Source organism: Salvelinus alpinus, chromosome 7 (assembly GCF_045679555.1).
Source record: "Salvelinus alpinus chromosome 7, SLU_Salpinus.1, whole genome shotgun sequence".
Classification (NCBI taxonomy): Eukaryota; Metazoa; Chordata; class Actinopteri; order Salmoniformes; family Salmonidae; genus Salvelinus; species Salvelinus alpinus.
Genome location: NC_092092.1, coordinates 20915910 through 20935756, shown reverse-complemented (window position 1 = coordinate 20935756; position 19847 = coordinate 20915910). Strand labels below are relative to the sequence as shown.

The 19847-nt window shown below is 42.1% G+C and overlaps 1 protein-coding gene across 2 annotated transcripts in view; it reads left to right on the top strand.

Moving 5' to 3' along the window:
• epas1b (endothelial PAS domain protein 1b) overlaps positions 1–19847 on the top strand; it is a 56112-nt gene that overhangs the window by 11460 nt on the left and 24805 nt on the right. The window contains exon 2 of one of the 2 annotated variants that reach the window (XM_071409385.1): positions 18647–18831. In XM_071409385.1, coding sequence (XP_071265486.1) covers positions 18647–18831 — 185 coding nt within the window. Of the gene's footprint in view, positions 1–18640; positions 18832–19847 lie in introns of both variants that reach the window. The other variant, XM_071409384.1, reaches the window with a different exon arrangement.

The window sequence follows — 19847 nt, the reverse complement described above, 5'->3', positions numbered from 1 at the left end:
ATTACGCCAATTTCACGAGGCCTCTGATGATGTGAGACCCCAGGCAATTGCCTGAGTTACCTAATGGTAAGTCCGGCATTGCCTGTACAGGCGAGAGGAATGTAGCTAGTGTATAGATGTTACATGAAATTTCTTTGCTACTTATGTAAGAGGGGGAGGGAGAGAGGGAGTGCTGGTGAAGAGAGAGAGTGATTCCTGAAGAGCAAAACTTTGTTTTAGTCACTAATGAAAGGTCATAGTCCAATCACGTATCTTGTTTGTGGATTTTGGACGAACATATCTAGATTGTCCCTGTAGCGTCCCTGCAGCGTCCCTGCAGCGTCCCTGTAGCGTCCGTGTAGCGTCCCTATAACTTCCCTGTAGCGTCCCTGTAACGTCCATGTAATGTCCCTGTAGTGGCTTGTATCTAGCCACCTGGTTCTCTACCACCCCTGTCCTACTTCATCGACTGCCCAGACCTTGTAGGTCCTTCAGGGCAGTTCTGGAAGGGAGTGTATGTATGTATATGTTTTGTGTTTCCTAAGCATTACTCTGTTTGTTATGACATTAACCCTCTGACAGAAGAGGAGACGTGGGGAGGGATGAATGACACAACAGAAAAAAGGTAGGTTGGAGTGCTAGGTTAGGTATGTTGAAGCAATGTCTTTGACTGACATGTTAATCAAAAACAGGAAAAAGTGGAGGTGTGGCAGCCTCATTATTTTAACGTAGGCTGTCACTCACAGTGGCAATGGGGGCGTTTTTTGATATAGGTTTTGGTTTAAACAGGAGGTTAAGCAAGGCCCCTGAGGTTTTTCTGCAGAGCAAATTCTCTAGTGTCTATACGGCTCCACACTTTTCAGTGTTAAATTAACTCACTGTTTAGTGTTGAGCCTTATTTGCATATTTCTAAGAGTGCCTTGCCTTTTGAATTAATTATAGAGTTACCACCCATGACTGTATTTATTAATGAAAGAGACATGGTTGTTGCATTCATAAATTTTTTGTCCTCTGGCCGTCACCAAGTGAGATCCTAAGTGAATATGTTATCATTCAAATAGAATTCTTCAGCACAATATAACACATTTCAGAAGGCGTTATTTTGAGTGCCTAGTTTTACCATAATACAGTGGCCTGAAACTCATGGTTTACAGGCAAAATCAGGCCTGCAAGTCACATTATGCCGGCTTGCAAAGGGATGTGTAATTCCTATTGGTATCCAGCCGGAATGGGGATATCCAACATTTGTAATTTTTATTCACCAGCAACCTGCATTCAGAATAATTGCTGGGTTGGGAAGACTAAGATATGAGACGACCTAACATATCTAAACTGGAACAACCATTTCAGTAACGAGTGCAATAAGTCCAAGTAACATTTTGGTTTAGTTTAGAAAAATGTAAGTATTTTATATTTGTGATGTCATATTATTCAATGTACATACAAAAACATACACATTGAAACAAACTATTCAAATAAATCCATCTGCAATAGAGCATGCTGGGAAATATGATAATGATGGGCGTGGTTTCGGTTTAACTCGATTATTAACACCAACACAGGGGTTATTTTACACCAGTGAGTGTTAATGTAACATTTATAGAGTTACTTTAACACCTGAATCAACACTAGAAATGTTACACTGAAAAATCAACACTGACCAATTTGCTGTGTGACTATGTGGACTTTCTAAGAAAAACCTAAAGTACACTGCTCAAAAAAATAAAGGGAACACTTAAACAACACAATGTAACTCCAAGTCAATCCCACTTCTGTGAAATCAAACTGTCCACTTAGGAAGCAACGCTGATTGACAATAAATTTCACATGCTGTTGTGCAAATGGAATAGACAACAGGTGGAAATTATAGGCAATTAGCAAGACACCCCCAATAAAGGAGTGGTTCTGCAGGTGGTGACCACAGACCACTTCTCAGTTCCTATGCTTCCTGGCTGATGTTTTGGTCACTTTTGAATGCTGGCGGTGCTTTCACTCTAGTGGTAGCATGAGATGGAGTCTACAACCCACACAAGTGGCTCAGGTAGTGCAGCTCATCCAGGATGGCACATCAATGCGAGCTGTGGCAAGAAGGTTTGCTGTGTCTGTCAGCGTAGTGTCCAGAGCATGGAGGCGCTACCAGGAGACAGGCCAGTACATCAGGAGACGTGGAGGAGGCCGTAGGAGGGCAACAACCCAGCAGCAGGACCGCTACCTCCGCCTTTGTGCAAGGAGAAGCAGGAGGAGCACTGCCAGAGCCCTGCAAAATGACCTCCAGCAGGCCACAAATGTGCATGTGTCTGCTCAAACGGTCAGAAACAGACTCCATGAGGGTGGTATGAGGGCCCGACGTCCACAGGTGGGGGTTGTGTTTACAGCCCAACACCGTGCAGGACGTTTGGCATTTGCCAGAGAACACCAAGATTGGCAAATTCGCCACTGGCGCCCTGTGCTCTTCACAGATGAAAGCAGGTTCACACTGAGCACGTGACAGACGTGACAGAGTCTGGAGACGCCGTGGAGAACGTTCTGCTGCCTGCAACATCCTCCAGCATGACCGGTTTGGTGGTGGGTCAGTCATGGTGTGGGGTGGCATTTCTTTGGGGGGCCGCACAGCCCTCCATGTGCGGCCCCCCAAAGAGGTAGCCTGACTGCCATTAGGTACCGAGATGAGATCCTCAGACCCCTTGTGAGACCATATATTGGCCCTGGGTTCCTCCTAATGCAAGACAATGCTAGACCTCATGTGGCTGGAGTGTGTCAGCAGTTCCTGCTAGAGGAAGGCATTGATGCTATGGACTGGCCCGCCCGTTCCCCAGACCTGAATCCAATTGAGCACATCTGGGACATCATGTCTCGCTCCATCCACCAACGCCACATTGCACCACAGACTGTCCAGGAGTTGGCGGATGCTTTAGTCCAGGTCTGGGAGGAGATCCCTCAGGAGACCATCTGCCACCTCATCAGGAGCATGCCCAGGCATTGTAGGGAGGTCATACAGGCACGTGGAGGCCACACACACTACTGAGCCTCATTTTGACTTGTTTTAAGGACATTACATCAAAGTTGGATCAGCCTGTAGTGTGGTTTTCCACTTTAATTTTGAGTGTGACTCCAAATCCAGACCTCCATGGGTTGATACATTTGATTTCCATTGATAATTTTTGTGTGATTTTGTTGTCAGCACATTCTACTATGTAAAGAAAAAAGTATTTAATAAGAATATTTCATTCATTCAGATCTAGGATGTGTTATTTTAGTGTTCCCTTTATTTTTTTGAGCAGTGTATTTACTACCCACATGTGTTCGACCTTGACTGTGACCCTACACACCTCACTTGGGTGTGTGTTGAACTTGGGAGTACCAAGAAGGACATCCTCTGTGGTGTACATGACATTTAAAAGCATATGTACATTTCCAACATGTGAAGTTCATAGGAGCATGTCAAATCTGGTGTCAAGTGCAAGCTAAGAGTCTATATTTTTGATAAATTAAGGCATACACTATATCAATTATTCAACAATTTTCTAACCTAAGTATTGGAATAGGCAAAGGTTTTGATTTCTGGACAAACAGATGCAAAGGGGTTTTTAACAGAATAATGCAGGTGTAAAGTTCCCTGCCAACTAATATCAACACAGTTTTGGAGAAATGATTTGCCTTGTGTAAGTTTAAGAATCCTGTCCCTTTGAGATCTTTAAGATATTTTCTAATTTATGTCTCTAATGAGGAGGGAAGATAAGGAAAGATCACAGAAGTAACAAGTAAAGTTAGAACTACCAATTAGTTATAGTGATGTTATTGATATCTATTTGGTTTACAAATTATAAAGTGATTAAAACTCAAAATTCTGTTACCAAATTGGTAACAGAATTTCCCAAAAATCTGTAACTAATGAATGCAATTGAATTGGCTACAATGGGAAATCATAGTAGTCACGAACCACAGGTGGGTCACCTGCTATAGTCCTCCCTTTCACTCAGATCATAACTGTTATCTTTCTCTTTCTGTCATCTGGTGGTCAAAGCAAGTGCGAAACCTCTCTCTATTTCTAGTTATTGTCACCTCTCCCTGCTCTTTCTGACACCAACACATGAGCCCCCTTCTATTTACATTAACTGTTACCAGCATCCTCGCCCATTGAGGACTGACCCACAGAGGACATCCATGGATGTTGAAAAGTAGTTGAAATTTGGTTTTTATATTTTAATTTATTTCAACTTCCACAGATGTTGAATTTTGGTCACGTCTGGACCAGCCTTGATTTGGCCCAAACATAGAAGTCCATGATTGGTTCAGATTTGGTCCAATCCAGACCAGACCAAATCTGAACCAATCATAGACGTCTATGTTTCACAAGTTTGGAGAGCACAGCACAGTACAGTAGAGCACAGTAGAGTACTGTGCTCTAGAGTAACATAGAGTAGAGTTCAATACAGAGCACAGCTGAGTTGAATACACTATAATGTACTGCATTGTACTGTACTGTACTGAACTATACTCTACTCTACAGTACTGTACAGAACTATACTGTACTGAACTCTACTGTACTGTACTGAGCTCTACTGTGCTGTACTGTATTGTACTCGACTGAGCTCTACTGTGCTGTCCTTTGATATCCAAATTTGTGAAACATAGACGTCTACAATAGGTTCAGATTTGGTCCAGTCGGACCAACCAAATTTGGTCTTGTTTGGGGGTTAAAATAATAGCTAGTGTGTAGAATAATACTCAAATATGCAAAGGTGGATATTGCATATGTCTAACTTTGTCTATGTATTTAGGATACATTACCATAAAGAGAATGTCATTCATATCCATAATTATGATTTTCTGTGAAGTACAGTTAAAAACTCAGGGATAGTTTACCAAAATTCTGTTACCAAACTTTGCATCCTTAAGTGTGTTTTTGTAAAATGTTCTGTGTAAATTGGTCAAATAAATCCTTGTGCACAGAGTTGTCTGGTTTGTTAAACTTTGAAAGCTATGGTTTTTGTTTGGCATACATTTTAAATTGAAAAATCAGTCTCAGCGCTATTCCCTTACAGTGGAATTGCCCATAATTCAAAAAAGGTTGATGGAAAAGAAAGAATTCCCAAAGAATATGAGGGAAAATGGATATTGATACTCCCAAGTGTATTTGTTGCCTTGACGTTTACCAACAGAATGTGTGAACCAGACTGGTCCTCATTAGGTAACACGCCTACTGGATGAGGATTACTCTGGTACTAGGAAATCTCATGACTCTGGAGCAACAGTGCACTGAGTTCAACATGCCTCACGAAAATGCATCAACCCATACAAAAATGTCCATTAATTATATTCCACATAATAATGAACATTTCCTCTTGCTGTAGGATTATTTTTCTGCTGTAGCAAACTGGCTCAAATTAAGATTCTACATACTATATCACACTCTTGTATCACATTAAACTCTTACAAAGTTCTACACTCTGCTCTTCATAGCTCTTCAATCATAGCTACATCTCAAAATGTCAGACTTGTTCTGCCTTTTTGAATCCTCCTTAACAATGTGCCTGGGCCCCTGGGGCCTTGTGACTTGCCACAGCTAGGAGTTTAAGTACCATCAGCGTTAATGTCAGGTGATGTAGAGAACAGTAGAGAATGTCAGGTATGCATTCTCTGCCAAGGGGCCCTGAATTTATCAGAATGCATGCTGGGTCGTTCCATGTCATTTCAGCAAGCCATAACACCCACCATCTCAGATTGTTCTGAAACCATTTCTGTAGTTAGAAATAAATAAGATTAGCATTCCTGCAACATTATTTTGTTAAAAGCTAATTAATTGCCCCAAAGATTCTGACCCCTAGATGGTGCTTTTCCCTTCAATGTTAAAAGGATAGTTCAACCAAATCCAAATTTACATATTTGTTTCCTTACCCTGTAAGCAGTTTATGGATAAGGTATGAGAGCACCCCATACTTTGGTGTTGTTTACCTGGTCACTTTTTGAAATGCTAACTTTGTTTAATTTGTGGCACAAATCCAATGCAAGTCAATGGTACCTACAGTGCATTCGAAAAGTATTCAGACCCCTTTATTAAAAAAAAATAATGTTATTCTAAAATGTATTAAATTGGCCTCCCGGGTGGCGCAGTGGTCTAGGGCACTGCATCGCAGCGCTAGCGGTGCCACGCTAGCTGTGCCACTGGCTTCCGGGTTGGATGCACGCTGTGTTAAGAAGCAGTGCGTCTTGGTTGGGTTGTGTTTCGGAGGACGCATGGCTTTCGACCTTCGTCTCTCCCGAGCCCGTACGGGAGTCGTAGCGATGAGACAAGATAGTAATTACTAACAATTGGATACCACGAAATTGGGGAGAAAAAGGGGGTACAAATAAAAAATAATAAATAATAAATAATAAAAATGTATTAAATTATTTCCCCTCCTCATCAATCTACACACCCCATAATGACAAAGCAAAAACTGTTTTAATTTTTTTTTTGCAAATGTATTAAAAAAAACAACAACTGAAATATGAAATTTACATATGTATTCAGACCCTTTACTCAGTACTTTGTTGAAGCACCTTTGGCAGTGATCATAGCCTTGCGTCTTCTTGGGTATGACGCTACAAGCTTGGCACACCTGTATTTGGGGAGTTTCTCCTATTCTTCTCTGCAGATCCTCTCAAGCTCTGTCACCTCCCTGACCAAGGCATTTCTCCCCTATTGCTCAGTTTGACCAGGTGTCCATCTCTAGGAAGAGTCTTGGTGGTTCCAAACTTCTTCCATTTAAGAATGATGGAGGCCGCTGTGTTCTTGGTACCCTTCTCCAGATCTGTGCCTCGACACAATCCTGTCTTGGAGCTCTACGGACAATTCCTTTGACCTCTTGGCTTGGTTTTTGTTCTGGCATGCACTGTCACCTTCGGAACCTTATATACAGTTGAAGTCAGAAGTTTACATACACTTCGGTTGGAGTCATTAAAACTCATTTTTCAACCCCTCCACAAATTTCTTGTTAACAAACTATAGTTTTGGCAAGTCGGTTAGGACATCTACTTTGTGCATGACACAAGTAATTTTTCCAACAATTGTTTAAAGACAGATTATTTCACTTATAATTCACTGTATCACAACTCCAGTGGGTCAGAAGTTTACATACACTAAGTTGACTGTGCCTTTAAACAGCTTGGAAAATTCCAGAAAATTATGTCAAGTCTTTAGAAGCATCTGATAGGCTAATTGACATCATTTGACTCAATTGGAGGTGGATGTGGATGTATTTCAAGCCCTACCTTCAAACTCAGTGCCTCTTTGCTTGACATCATGGGAAAATCAAAAGAAATCAGCCAAGACCTCAGAAAGACAATTGTACACCTCCACAAGTCTGGTTCATCCTTGGGGGCAATTTCCAAACGCCTGAAGGTACCACATTCATCTGTACAAACAATAGTACGCAAGTATCAACACCATGGGACCACACAGCCATCATACCGCTCAGGAAGGAGACATGTTCTGTCTCCTAGAGATGAAGAAGGGAAATCAGTCCCAGAACAACAGCAAAGGACTTTTTTAAAACACTTATTTAACTAAGTAAGTCAGTTAAGAACAAATTCTTATTTTCAATGAAGGCCTAGGAACAGGAACTTGTTCAGGGGCAGAATGACAGATTTGTACCTTGAGGATTTGAACTTGCAATCTTTCGGTTACTAGTCCAACACTCTAACCACTAGGCTATCCTGCCGTGAAGATGATGGAGGAAACAGGTACAAAAGTATCTATATCCACAGTGAAACAAGTCCTTTATCGACATAACCTGAAAGGCCGCTCAGCAAGGAAGAAGCCACTGCTCCAAAACCGACATTAAAAATGCCAGACTACGGTTTGCAACTGCACATGGGGACAAAGATCATACTTTTTGGAGAAATGTCCTCTGGTCTGAGGAAACACGAATGGAACTGTTTGGCCCTAATGACCATCGTTGTGTTTGGGAAAAAAAGGGGGACGCTTGCAAGCCAAAGAACACCATCTCAACCGTGACGCACGGGGGTGACAGCATCATGTTGTAGGGGTGCTCTGCTGTAGGAGGGACTGGTGCACTTCATAAAATAGATGGCAAGGAAAATTATGTGGATATATTGAAGCAACATCTCAAGACATCAGTCAGGAAGTTAAAGCTTGGTCGCTAATGGGTCTTCCAAATGGACAATGACCCCAAGCATACTTCCAAAGTTGTGGCAAAATGGTTTAAGTACAACAAAGTCAAGGTATTGGAGTGGCCACTACAAAGCCCTGACCTCAATCCTATAGAAAATTTGTGGGCAGAACTGAAAAAGCGTGTGCGAGCAAGGAGGCCTACAAACCTGATTCAGTTACACCAGCTCTGTCAGGAGCAATGGGCCAAAATTCACCCAACTTATTGTGGGAATCTTGTGGAAGGCTACCCAAAATGTTGGACCCAAGTTAAACCATTTAAAGGCAATGCTACCAAATACTAATTGAGTGTATGTAAACTTCTGACCCACTGGGAATGTGATGAAAGAAATAAAAGCTGAAATAAATCATTCTATCTACTATTATTCTGACATTTCACATTCTTAAAATAAAGTGGTGATCCTAACTGACCTAAGACAGGGAATTTTTACAAGGATTAAATGTCAGGAATTGTGAAAAACTGAGTTTAAATGTACTTGGCTAAGGTGTATGTAAACTTCCGACTTCAACTGTAGACAGGTGTGTGCCTTTCCAAATCATGTCCAATCCATTGAATTTACAACAGGTGGACTCCAATCAAGTTGTAGAAACATCTCAAGGATGATCAATAGAAACAGGATGCACCTGAGCTCAATTTAGAGTTTCATAGCAAAGGGTCTGAATACTTATGTAAATTAGATATTTTATTGTTATTTTGTAATAAATTTGCAAACATTTCTAAAAACCTGTTTTCGCTTTGTCATTATTGGGTATTGTGTGTAGATTGATTAAATTAATTGTTTTCCTGATCAATTTTAGAATAAGTCTGGTGGGATTGGCATGGGGTGGGGGGTGGGGGTCCGTGGGTGGTTTTTGACCATCTCTTTGGATTCCTCATGTCTCTCATTGTTAGAAAAAAGTTTGGCCCAAATCGGATGTTAGGTACTATATTTATTGAATATTATATGAATCCTATATATTAAAATAGCCAATTTGGGTGCAATAAGTAGCTCAATTTCTTAGAGTTCAAATTATATTTCAACAAAATAATATTCCAGGAATGCTAATCTTATCTGTTTCTAACTACAGAAAGGATTTCAGAAAATCTGAGAGTGTGTGTCAATCCTTTTCTTGTGCTTTTTTAGGTGGAACGACGCTAATGCTTTCTCCTCTACTGGCTCAGTACCCCCTGTCCTCGTCTCACATTGAAAAGCTAAAGGGACAGTTCTTGGTCCCATGTCTATACAGTCTATAGAAGGGTCATGCCATCGTTCTGTTTTTACCAGCTTCCTATAATTAATGCGCAGGTTTACGACACAGACACACGCTAGCAGCTACAGTGAATAGAGAAACAATGGCTGACTAGATGGGCTGTACGGAGATCCACAAGTTCTGAACTGCATATCTATTCATACTGACTCACATTAGAGGAATGTGTTGGAATGGAGAAAGTGTAGCGGCCCTGCATCTCTCAGCCAGGTGCTAAATCAGGTCAAATGCGTAAGCTAGCGGTGAATATGTGTAAATGAAACAGACAATATCAAAGGCAACTCTGTCATTGTAGTGTTACATCATGATCTGGCAGAGCTTAAAAGCCCACTGTTTTCCTACAGATGTAGGATCTTAATTTGAGCCAGTTTGCAACAGCAGGAAAATAATCCTGCAGCACCAGGAAATGTGAGTTATTATGTGTATTATAATTAAAGGATTTTTTTTTGTAGGATTTGATAGATTTTTTTTTGGGGGGGGGGCAAATCCAGTCTGACATTTTAAAGCGTAGATTACAAACTTTAAAAGCCTTTTTAAACCTTGAATAAACTACAAGTTTGCATTTCCTGCTGTGCAGGACAATTCCTACAACAGGATGGTCAAATTAAGATACGGTATATGTATACGTGTTTTCCTGTACAGACTTCTCACAATCTTGTTGAACAGTCATGTGTCTTTGTAAGCCTGTTAAAAAGAAATAGAAGGTCCGGAAAATCGTCAAAGACCATAACCACCCAAACCATAGACTATTTTCTCTGCTGCCACACGGCAAGTTTTACCGGTGCATCAAGTCTGACAGCTTCTATCCCCAAGCAATAGACCTATAAATAGCTAACAAAATAGCTACACGGACTGAGTTTACCTTGTATCTCTATTGAACATTTAGTTCAGTTTGTGCACTTTCTCTATGCACACTCACAGGGCCCTACACACTCACACACACTGTCACTCCAACACACACACACAAACACTCACTCCATAATTTGCTCACTCACATATAATATGCACATACATTAATACTGACTCTACACATGCACACACCCACTCACATACAAGCTGCTGCTACTCTATCTTATATTCTGTTGCCTAGTCACCTTACCCCTAAACATCTCTACCTCTATCACTCCAGTATCCCTGCACACTTAAATATAGTATTGGAACCGACTTTTAAAATATTTCCTGTATATAGTATGCTTACTTACTTTATTGTGTATTTCATATTTCTTATTCTTATTTCTTGTGTGTTTTTTTCCTAGTAATACATTGTTATTGATTATTGCATTGTTGGGTTTTGAGCTTGCAAGAAAGGCATTTCACTGTACTTGTGCATGTGGGACTGAGTGGCGCAGTGGTCTAAGGCACTGCATTGCAGTGCTAGAGGCGTTACTACAGACATGTGTTCAATCCTGGGCTGTATCACGATCAGGAGTACCATAGGATAGTGTGCCATTGGCCCAGTGTCTTCCGGGTAAGAGGAGGGTTTGGCTGTGGAAGGCCATCATTGTAAATAAGAATTTGTTGTTAACTGTCTTGCCTGATTACATTTTTTTTTAAATGTGACATTAAAACTTGAAACTTGTTAAGCAAGATAAGGTAGGCTTCTCATGAAACGTCAAGTGATACTGAGAGCAGTTAAAATAAGATTAAATCCATCTAACACTTTCTCCCCCAAAGAAAACTGTATCCATTTAATGATCATGACATTTAATATGGTCTGTGCACTGAACATTCTGAAATGAACAAGTGTATCAACACATTTGAATTGAATGATGACATTGTTTGTGTAGACATCAAGGTACAAGGGGTGCTAGTTTAGTCCTAGAAAGAGATATTTTGTGTGTGCGCCTGCATGCGTGTGGCCCTGGTCAAGGACAGGGGTCTGATCCAGGAGGATTCCAGCCAGTGCAGGACTGGGATGGCAGCAGAGGCACACAGATTATTTTAGGGATGTTCGCCGCCCTTTCAAGATGTCACAAGGTATTTTGTGACGCTGTTGTTGGTCGCAGCGAGAACACCTGACTGCAGCTGGAATGCTGAGTCAAAAGCCTGACGTTTGTTTGTTTGTTTGTTTGTTGGTGTGTGTGTGTGTCATGTGCAAGGATTGAGAGTTTGCATTTAAATGTGCATTCAAAGTGGGATCTGTCAGTGTATTTGTTTCACAATGTTTTACTTGGATGTTAGTTAGTGTAAGGTCATAAGACTAGATTGATTGACTGCTGTGTTATGTGTGTATTGTGACCACAGGAGGTTGGTGGTACCTTAATTGGGGAGAACGGGCTCGTGGTAATGGCTGGAGCAGAATAAATGGAATGGTATTAGCTCTGTTCCAGCCATTATTATAAGCCATCTTAACCCCTCAACAGCCTCCACTAATCAAATAGACACTGTGTGTAGCTAGTTCTAGTGTGTAGCTTTACTCAGTACTTTGTTGAAGCGCCTTTGGCAGCGATTACAGCCTCAAGACTTCTTGGGTATGATGCTACAAGTTTGGCACACCTGTATTTGAGGAGTTTCTCCCATTCTTCTATGCAGATCCTCTCAAGCTCTGTCAGCTTGGATGGGGAGCATCGCTGCATAGCTATTTTCAGGTCTCGCCAGAGATGTTCGATCGGGTTCAAGTCCGGGGTCTTGCTGGGCCACTCAAGGTCATTCAGAGACTTGTCCCGAAGCCACTCCTGCGTTGTCTTGGCTGTGTGCTTAGGGTCGTTGTCCTGTTGGAAGGGGAACCTTTGCCCCAGTCTGCGGTCCTGAGTGCTCTGAAGCAGGTTTTCAACAAAGATCTCTCTGTACTTTGCTCCGTTCCTCTTTCCCTTGATCCTTACTAGTCTCCCAGTCCCTGCCACTGAAAAACATCCACACAGCATGATGCTGCCACCACCATGCTTCACCGTAGGGATGGTACCTGGTTTCCTCCAGACGTGATGCTTGGCATTCAGGCCAACCAGTTCAATCTTGGTTTCATCAGACCAGAAAATCTTGTTTCTCATGGTCGGAGAGTCCTTTAGGTGCCTTTTGGCAAACTCCAAGCAGGCTGTCATGTGCCTTTTACTGAAGAGTGGCTTCCGTCTGGCCACTCTACCATAAAGGCCTTATTGGTGGAGTACTGCAGAGATGGTTGTCCTTCTGGGAGGTTCTCTCATCTCCACAGACGACCTCTGGAGCTCTGTCAGAGTGACCATCGAGTTCTTGGTCACCTCCCTGACCAGGCCCTTCTCCCCCTATTGCTCAGTGTCGCCCGGCAGTCAGCTTTAGGAAGAGTCTTGGTGGTTCCAAACTTCTTCCATTTAAGAATGATGGTTCTTGAGGACCTTCAATGATGCTTCCCCAGATCTGTGCCTCGACACAATCCTGTCTCGGAGCTCTATGGACAATTCCTTCGACCTCATGGCTTGGTTTTTGCTCTGACATGCACTGTCAACTGTGGGACCTTATATAGACAGGTGTGTGCTTTTCCAAATCATGTCCAATCAATTGAATTTACCATAGGTGGACTCCAATCAAGTTGTAGAAACATCTCAAGGATGGTAAATGAAAACAGGATGCACTTGAGCTCAATTTCGAGTCTCATTGCAAAGAGTCTGAATACTTAGGTAAATAAGGTATTTCTGTTTTAGATTTTTAATACATTAGCAAACATTTATAATAACCTGTTTTCGCTTTGTCATTATGGGGTCCGAATACTTTCTGAATGCACTGTATATCAGCTACGCTATGCCCATTTAGTGCTACACTTGAATTGTGTTTACATGCTGGCAAATCTAAGATGATTACCACTAGCCTGTACTGACCCTGAATGTAAAAAAAAAAAAAAATGATGTTTTTCCAATGCTTCTCAAGGAGATGAGAGAGATGTGTGGTTCAGTGATAGGGGTCTGTGTTGACATGGTACCTCAAAAGAAATACATTTTAAGGCCCTGTAATCTCTGCCTAGTCCCCGGGCTTCTGATCTGTTTTGTAGATAACTTTGATATACAGATGGATTTCAGGAGACAAAGAATGAGGAAACCTCAGTAAGCGGTTTCCATGTTTCAACCTGAACAGGCTTGTTGAGTCTCTCTCTTCATCTACATGTTTTCTTCTTCTGTTAATGCTGAAATTCTGTCATTCTCTCTTTCTCTCTCATCTTGTTGAGTCTGCATACTGTACACATTGTTTTCTCTTTGTGCAAAAATTCTCTCTATCGTTCCCTCTGTTCTTTCTCATTCTCTCTTGTCCACAACAGCCACCTCTAGCAGCATGGCAGCTTCGTAGTAGATTACCTCTAGGCTATGTGGCCAGATCGTTGAATCCTGATGATCACTCTGTCAAAACGCTCCCTTTTTCTTTTTGACCAAATAACCATTAAACAAGCCTTCAGAGTGGCTGTGCCTCACTTTTGACAGTAGTTAATTATGCCACTTGACAGCTAGAATGAAACACAAGCCTGTTGAAGACCTGATAGACCCTTGGGGATTGTAAGTAATGGCCAGTTGGCTCACCCCTGGATGTCAGGGTTGAAGCCGGGCTCACTGTGAACTGGGTTGACGTATTGACCAACTTGGGGTCAGCCTGTAGACTTCATGGGCTGTTGGATATGTAGTTGGATTAAAGGGTCGTCTGATGATTGATGTTAAGAATGTTTGAACTCTTCGGCGGATGGATCTGTATTGGCTACTGTCTCCTGTGAGAGGGGTCGCTGAGTACACTGGGAGGCTCAGTGCCCGAACAGTGCTGGGACTCCATTGTTTCATATCCTGGATCTTCCACTGGGACTGAGCAGTACAATAGGGCAGACTATCAAACAGTGGCACCACTAGCGGCGCACGCGCACACACTCACACACACACGCAGATACTAGCCAGACAGTGAGGAGTGGCTAAATCACATGACCAGGGTTAATGAGGTCAGACCTCTGGGATAGTTTAACGTGACAAGGGTCAGTGTAAAAACACCTCGATAAGATATTGACCCACAGTAGCTCTTCACTACACCACAGGAGGTTGGTGGCACCTTAATTGGGGAAGACAGGCGGGTGGAATGGTATCAAGCACACGGTTTCTATGTGTTTGATGCAATTCCATTAGCTTCATTCCAACCATTGTTATGAACCGTCCTCCCCTCAGCAGCCTCCACTGAACTACACATCTCCATTGCCTCCAGTTAAATGCCCCGGATTGTGTATTATTGTCCACAAGAGGTCAGAGTGCATGGCCATGGCAAGATTCCTAACTGATCACTCTTGCTCCCAACCATAGATAAGACAAGCATGACTTTGCAATACAGTGATCCCTCGCCACTTCGCGGTTCACTTATCGCGGATTCGCTATTTCGCGGATTTTCATAATGCATTTTTTTTTTTTTTTTGGTGCATTGTGCTCTGCATTCTGATTCGCTAAAAACTCACTCCCGCTTCTTGTATCAAAACATGCTACGAATTGTGCTATCATTTTGTCGTCTCGTGCAGTTATGTGTACGTACATAAAACAGCTTGGCAAATTTACATTAAGTTGGCCAAATTATCTTGTAATTTCGAACATCTCCTAAACCCATAATGTCGACGAAACGGCCTACACGTGAGTCACTGTATTTGTATACATGTAATAGTTGCTAATTGTAAAAAAAAAAAAAGTTTTCTATTTCGCGGATTTCACTTATCGCGGGTCATTTTCGGAACGTAACCCCCGCGATAAACGAGGGATTACTGTAAATCAATTCCTTGTCTGTTTGAGGGCTAAAATGACAGATAGTAGGACATGGTGTGTAGCAAGATGAAGCAAGATAACAGTATGCTATTGCAGAATTCCTCCAGAGCCTGAGGGAAGTCTGCTCCGCCATCTTCCTTTGGCCGATGGGATACAACACAGGAAAGGAAAATGTCTCCCGTTTTTAGAACATGGCCTCTGTTACACCGTTCCGTCCAAGGCGGTCTCTGTGGAAACCAGCTTAATGTCGATTTATTTTCTGGTACAAATAGAACAAGAGAGGGAGGAAGGAGGCGGTGGGGTGTTGTTTCTGTTAATGTTGGCAAATATGGGACCCTATTGTGGGGAACGACTTGAACGTCTGAGCTTCTTACCCTGGCGCAGACCCAAAGCACCAACTCCTCAGAACACCACAGTCCGGTGTTTATCCAAAACTGAGGGAGGAAACAGAACAAGGTCTGGACAACAACAAATTGGTGCCACCACTCTCAGTCCAAGTCCACCTCAGATCAGTCTTGCCACTTATCGAGTGAGTTCCTGACAAGTCCCGTCAGATATCATATTTTGGGAACCTTTGCCAAGACCCAAATAAATCTCTCAGTGAAAACCAAATATATATTACACTGAGTGAACTGATTTGAAGCAAAGAAAACTTGATATCAAAGTAAAGGATTCTGTTGCTTTGTTTAGTTTTCAACTAAACTAAACTTGCTATTTTATTCATTGCTTGTCTTGGCAATTTATTCGTACTCTTATCTTGTGGCTTTTAAGAGTCACAAAAAGTCAAACCCCTGAACATACACCATCTTTTACTGTGTGTGGCATGTGACTACAGTAGCTGTGGTGTGCCAGGGCTCAGGGCACACAGAGTTCACCCTCCTTGTGCCACGTGCCATGCCCCAGTAAAACCGCCAGCAAACCCCATCCCTGGGCAGACAACACACCAAGGAAACAAAACTCATTACACACTATTACCATCACTTACAAGTCTTTTACACTTTCTTCAACCTGACGTTCTTTCACCCTATCTTGTATAACCACCCCATTTTACCTCACCCTTTTGTGGTTTAGTGTAATTGTAGCTTTTTTGGCAGCCTCTCCTCTCCTTTTGTCAGACTCAACCCTTTTTTATTGTTTAACCTTTTACTGCAGTGGGCTAAATCAGGGTCACACAGAACCTTTTACTGCAGTGGGCTAAATCAGGGTCACACAGAACCTTTTACTGCAGGGGGCTAAATCAGGGTCACACAGAACATTTTACTGCAGTGGGCTAAATCAGGGTCACACAGAACCTTTTACTGCAGCGGGCTAAATCAGGGTCACACAGAACCTTTTACTGCAGTGGGCTAAATCAGGGTCACACAGAACCTTTTACTGAGGTGGGCTAAATCAGGGTCACACAGAACCTTTTACTGCAGTGGGCTAAATCAGGGTCACACAGAGTGTATATTGGTCGTCTTAAACAAATCTACTTTGAAACTAAAGTATACACCTCACATACATAGAGTTGAAATGTATTACATTGAGTTTAAATTCCAATATTACACTTTATATACATCACAGAAGACTGATATATAACAAAACTGTTTGACACAGAAACACCATATTATTTTTGATTTGCTTTAATACACTCTGCTATTGTAATATGTGGTTCTGACATAGTTTTGGATTCATCGTGAATTCAGAAGGGATCAGAGGTCAGGGGTTAGAGTTTATAGCAATTTATAAAAATGGAGGAAATACATTCCAGTACTATTATATCAGTAATTATTTTCTTGGCACTGGGCCTGTGTTGTGCTCACTGGAATGGGGGTATATTAACTCTGTATGTTTGTGTTTGGTACATCCATAGCCGCGTCTATGAATTTGAGAGTGGTTCCATTTCTCCAGCCCCATCCCTAAGCTGTTTTTGTGTTGGAATTTGTGGGTGTAGGCAAAGCCTATAGCACACAAAATGTTTTGTCTGTGTCTCTCGGTTTTTGCAAATCTGTATGCCTTTGTGTGGGTCTACCACAGGACTCCCGTCGCACTCTTAGTTTTCTGTGCACTCTCACTACCCACCCCCGCTCTGAGAGTGGGACTCCGTCTAAGCTCTATTTAGGTGTAAGACACCACTAATCCTATCATATGATTGACTGCTAAAGAACCTGTCTGTGCTCTCTGCTCCGCTTCCCAAAAACCTCTCAGAAATATTTCAACCCCACCTGTCTGTGCTCTCTGCTCCGCCTCCCAAAAACCTCTCAGAAATATTTCTACCCCACCTGTCTGAGTGTGTGTGAAGAGAGTTATGTCTTGTTGGGATGTTGGAAGATCTTTTATTCAGAGCCCTTTGTGTGTGGTTATGGTTATCACAATGGCTTTAATAATCTGTTGTCGCGATAAGTAAAAAAGTGTGTGTGTGTGTTTGAGAAGCTAAGAAGCTTGTGGTGACAAGGCTTGGGTACTGACCTGCTTTCGGAGACAGAGGACGTGGGTTCAGTGATTGGGTGCATCTTTAGCAAGCTTTTTTACTCTCCATCTCTCTCTCTCTCTCTCTCTCTTTCTCTCTCTCTCTGTGTCTCTCTGTCTCTCTCTCTCTCTCTCTCTCTCTCTCTCTCTCTCTCTCTCTCTCTCTCTCTCTCTCTCTCTCTCTCTCTCTCTCTCTCTCTCTCTCTCTCTCTCTCTCTCTCTCTCTCTCTCTCTCTCTCTCTCTCTCTCTCTGTCTCTCTCTCTCTCTGTCTCACAGCATTGTGAGTAACAGTTAAGTATCAATTATACCAATGATCGCATCTGCAGTCTGTTACCATTGTTACCAAGTCCCCAAACTCACTTATCCAAATAGGTTATTTTACTGTTTTACTTTTATTTACTGTTCTTTAAAAAATGTATTCTCACTTGGATTTTGTGGGTTACTGTGTGTAAATAAAGATGAAAAAAGACACATTTTATGTGTTTACATTTTAGGCTGTAAGGCAACAAAAGGTGAACATTTTGAAAAGGGGTGGTGACTTTCTATACCCACTGTATCTATCTAGACCTCTATGGTGAGAACCACCAGAGATTGTGTACAGAACTGAGGGACAGGATTGACAACAGACGACTAGAGGGCTATATTAAGACATGGAAAAGTTGCATGCTTAATTATTCTCTGCGTGGTTCTATTTATCTTTCAAAGAAGTTGAGCCACGGACTCTCTTGAGATTTGGGTCTCTTTTGTTGCTGAGCACAATGAGTATATCCTATACGTGTTTGCCAGTTTGTGTCCTCTCACCGTATACAATGCAGGGGATTGGTGCTGGTCCTGAGAGAAAGAACACAAAGAAACAATACATTATTTAAGAGTTGGGTTCAAGTTTGAGGTCAATTCCATTTAAATTCCAGTCAATTCAGGAAGTACACTGAAATTCAAATTCAAATCCACTTCAATGATTTTCAATGAGGAACATTTGGAATTGGAATTTGGTTTACCTTCTGAATTGACTAGAATTTAAATGGACATTGAGTGGAACATTCTACCAGTAGCCTATAGATCATTTGACCCTTGACATCCCCACCTGACCTGACTTCTCTTCCTGTCAAGGAGCAGTTCGGAGCGGCGGAAGGAGAAGTCTCGTGACGCGGCACGCTGTCGTCGAAGTAAGGAGACAGAGGGGTTTTACGAGCTGGCCCATCAGCTGCCCCTCCCACACAGCGTCAGCTCCCACTTGGACAAAGCCTCCATCATGAGACTGGCCATCAGCTTCCTGCGCACCCGCAAGGTCGTCGGCCCAGGTCAGCGCTATATCATGCACACATACACACACAAACACACACACGCACAAAGACACACATACACACTTAGTCAGACACACACACACACACACACGCACACGCACACACACACACACACACACACACACACACACACACACACACACACACACACACACACACACACACACACACACACACACACACACACATGCCTTCATTACTCTTCTCCTGATAAAGTTTATACTTATTACTAAATACATATGTTTTATGAAGATATACTTATGTCACCTGTCTGTCAAGACTATCAAATCCATAATCCCTGGTGTGTGTGTTGTTATCTAGTCATAGCAAGATAATTATTGCTGCACTTGGTTACTATAAGGATATCAATGTCCCAGTAGGTCACTGATATATGGGATGAAGATTATGAATCACTGATCTGCCTCCTCCTCTACTATAATTGTGACAGTGAAGTAAACAAAGGAAACAGCACTGGGACAGATGATGTAAAACCTTGGTGAGAGGGGACAGACATGGAGGAAAGAAGAATCTGGCAAGCATGTCTCTGGAAGTTTCTTGGATCCAGGGCGGATGTGTGTGCATTGGGAGGGAGGGTGGGGGAGGTCATTACACTTGTCCTCCTTCCCGTGCTTTTATAAAATTAGAATCTCCGGAAGACAGACAAAGGAACCTCTTTATTGTTCTGGCATTCCACAATGTCTGTGTTTTGGAATGAGGAGACATCAGACTTCATCGCATGAAAACACTACTGAAGCAACTCCAGATGCAAAATGTATCTATATTATTTACAATAGTTTCTGGTCCTTTCCATGGCACCCTGGTCATCTCCTGCCTCTCTTTGCCATCTCCCCTGGTCAAGCAGTGCAACTTCACTGCAACAAGTGAAATCTATGTAAGCCTAAATATCTTACAAGACAATTAAGGTAAAATATCTTGAAATAAGATAAACAACTTGAATTAAGACTTTTTTTAAAGGTTAAAATAAGCAACATTATCTGGCAATCGCGTTAGCT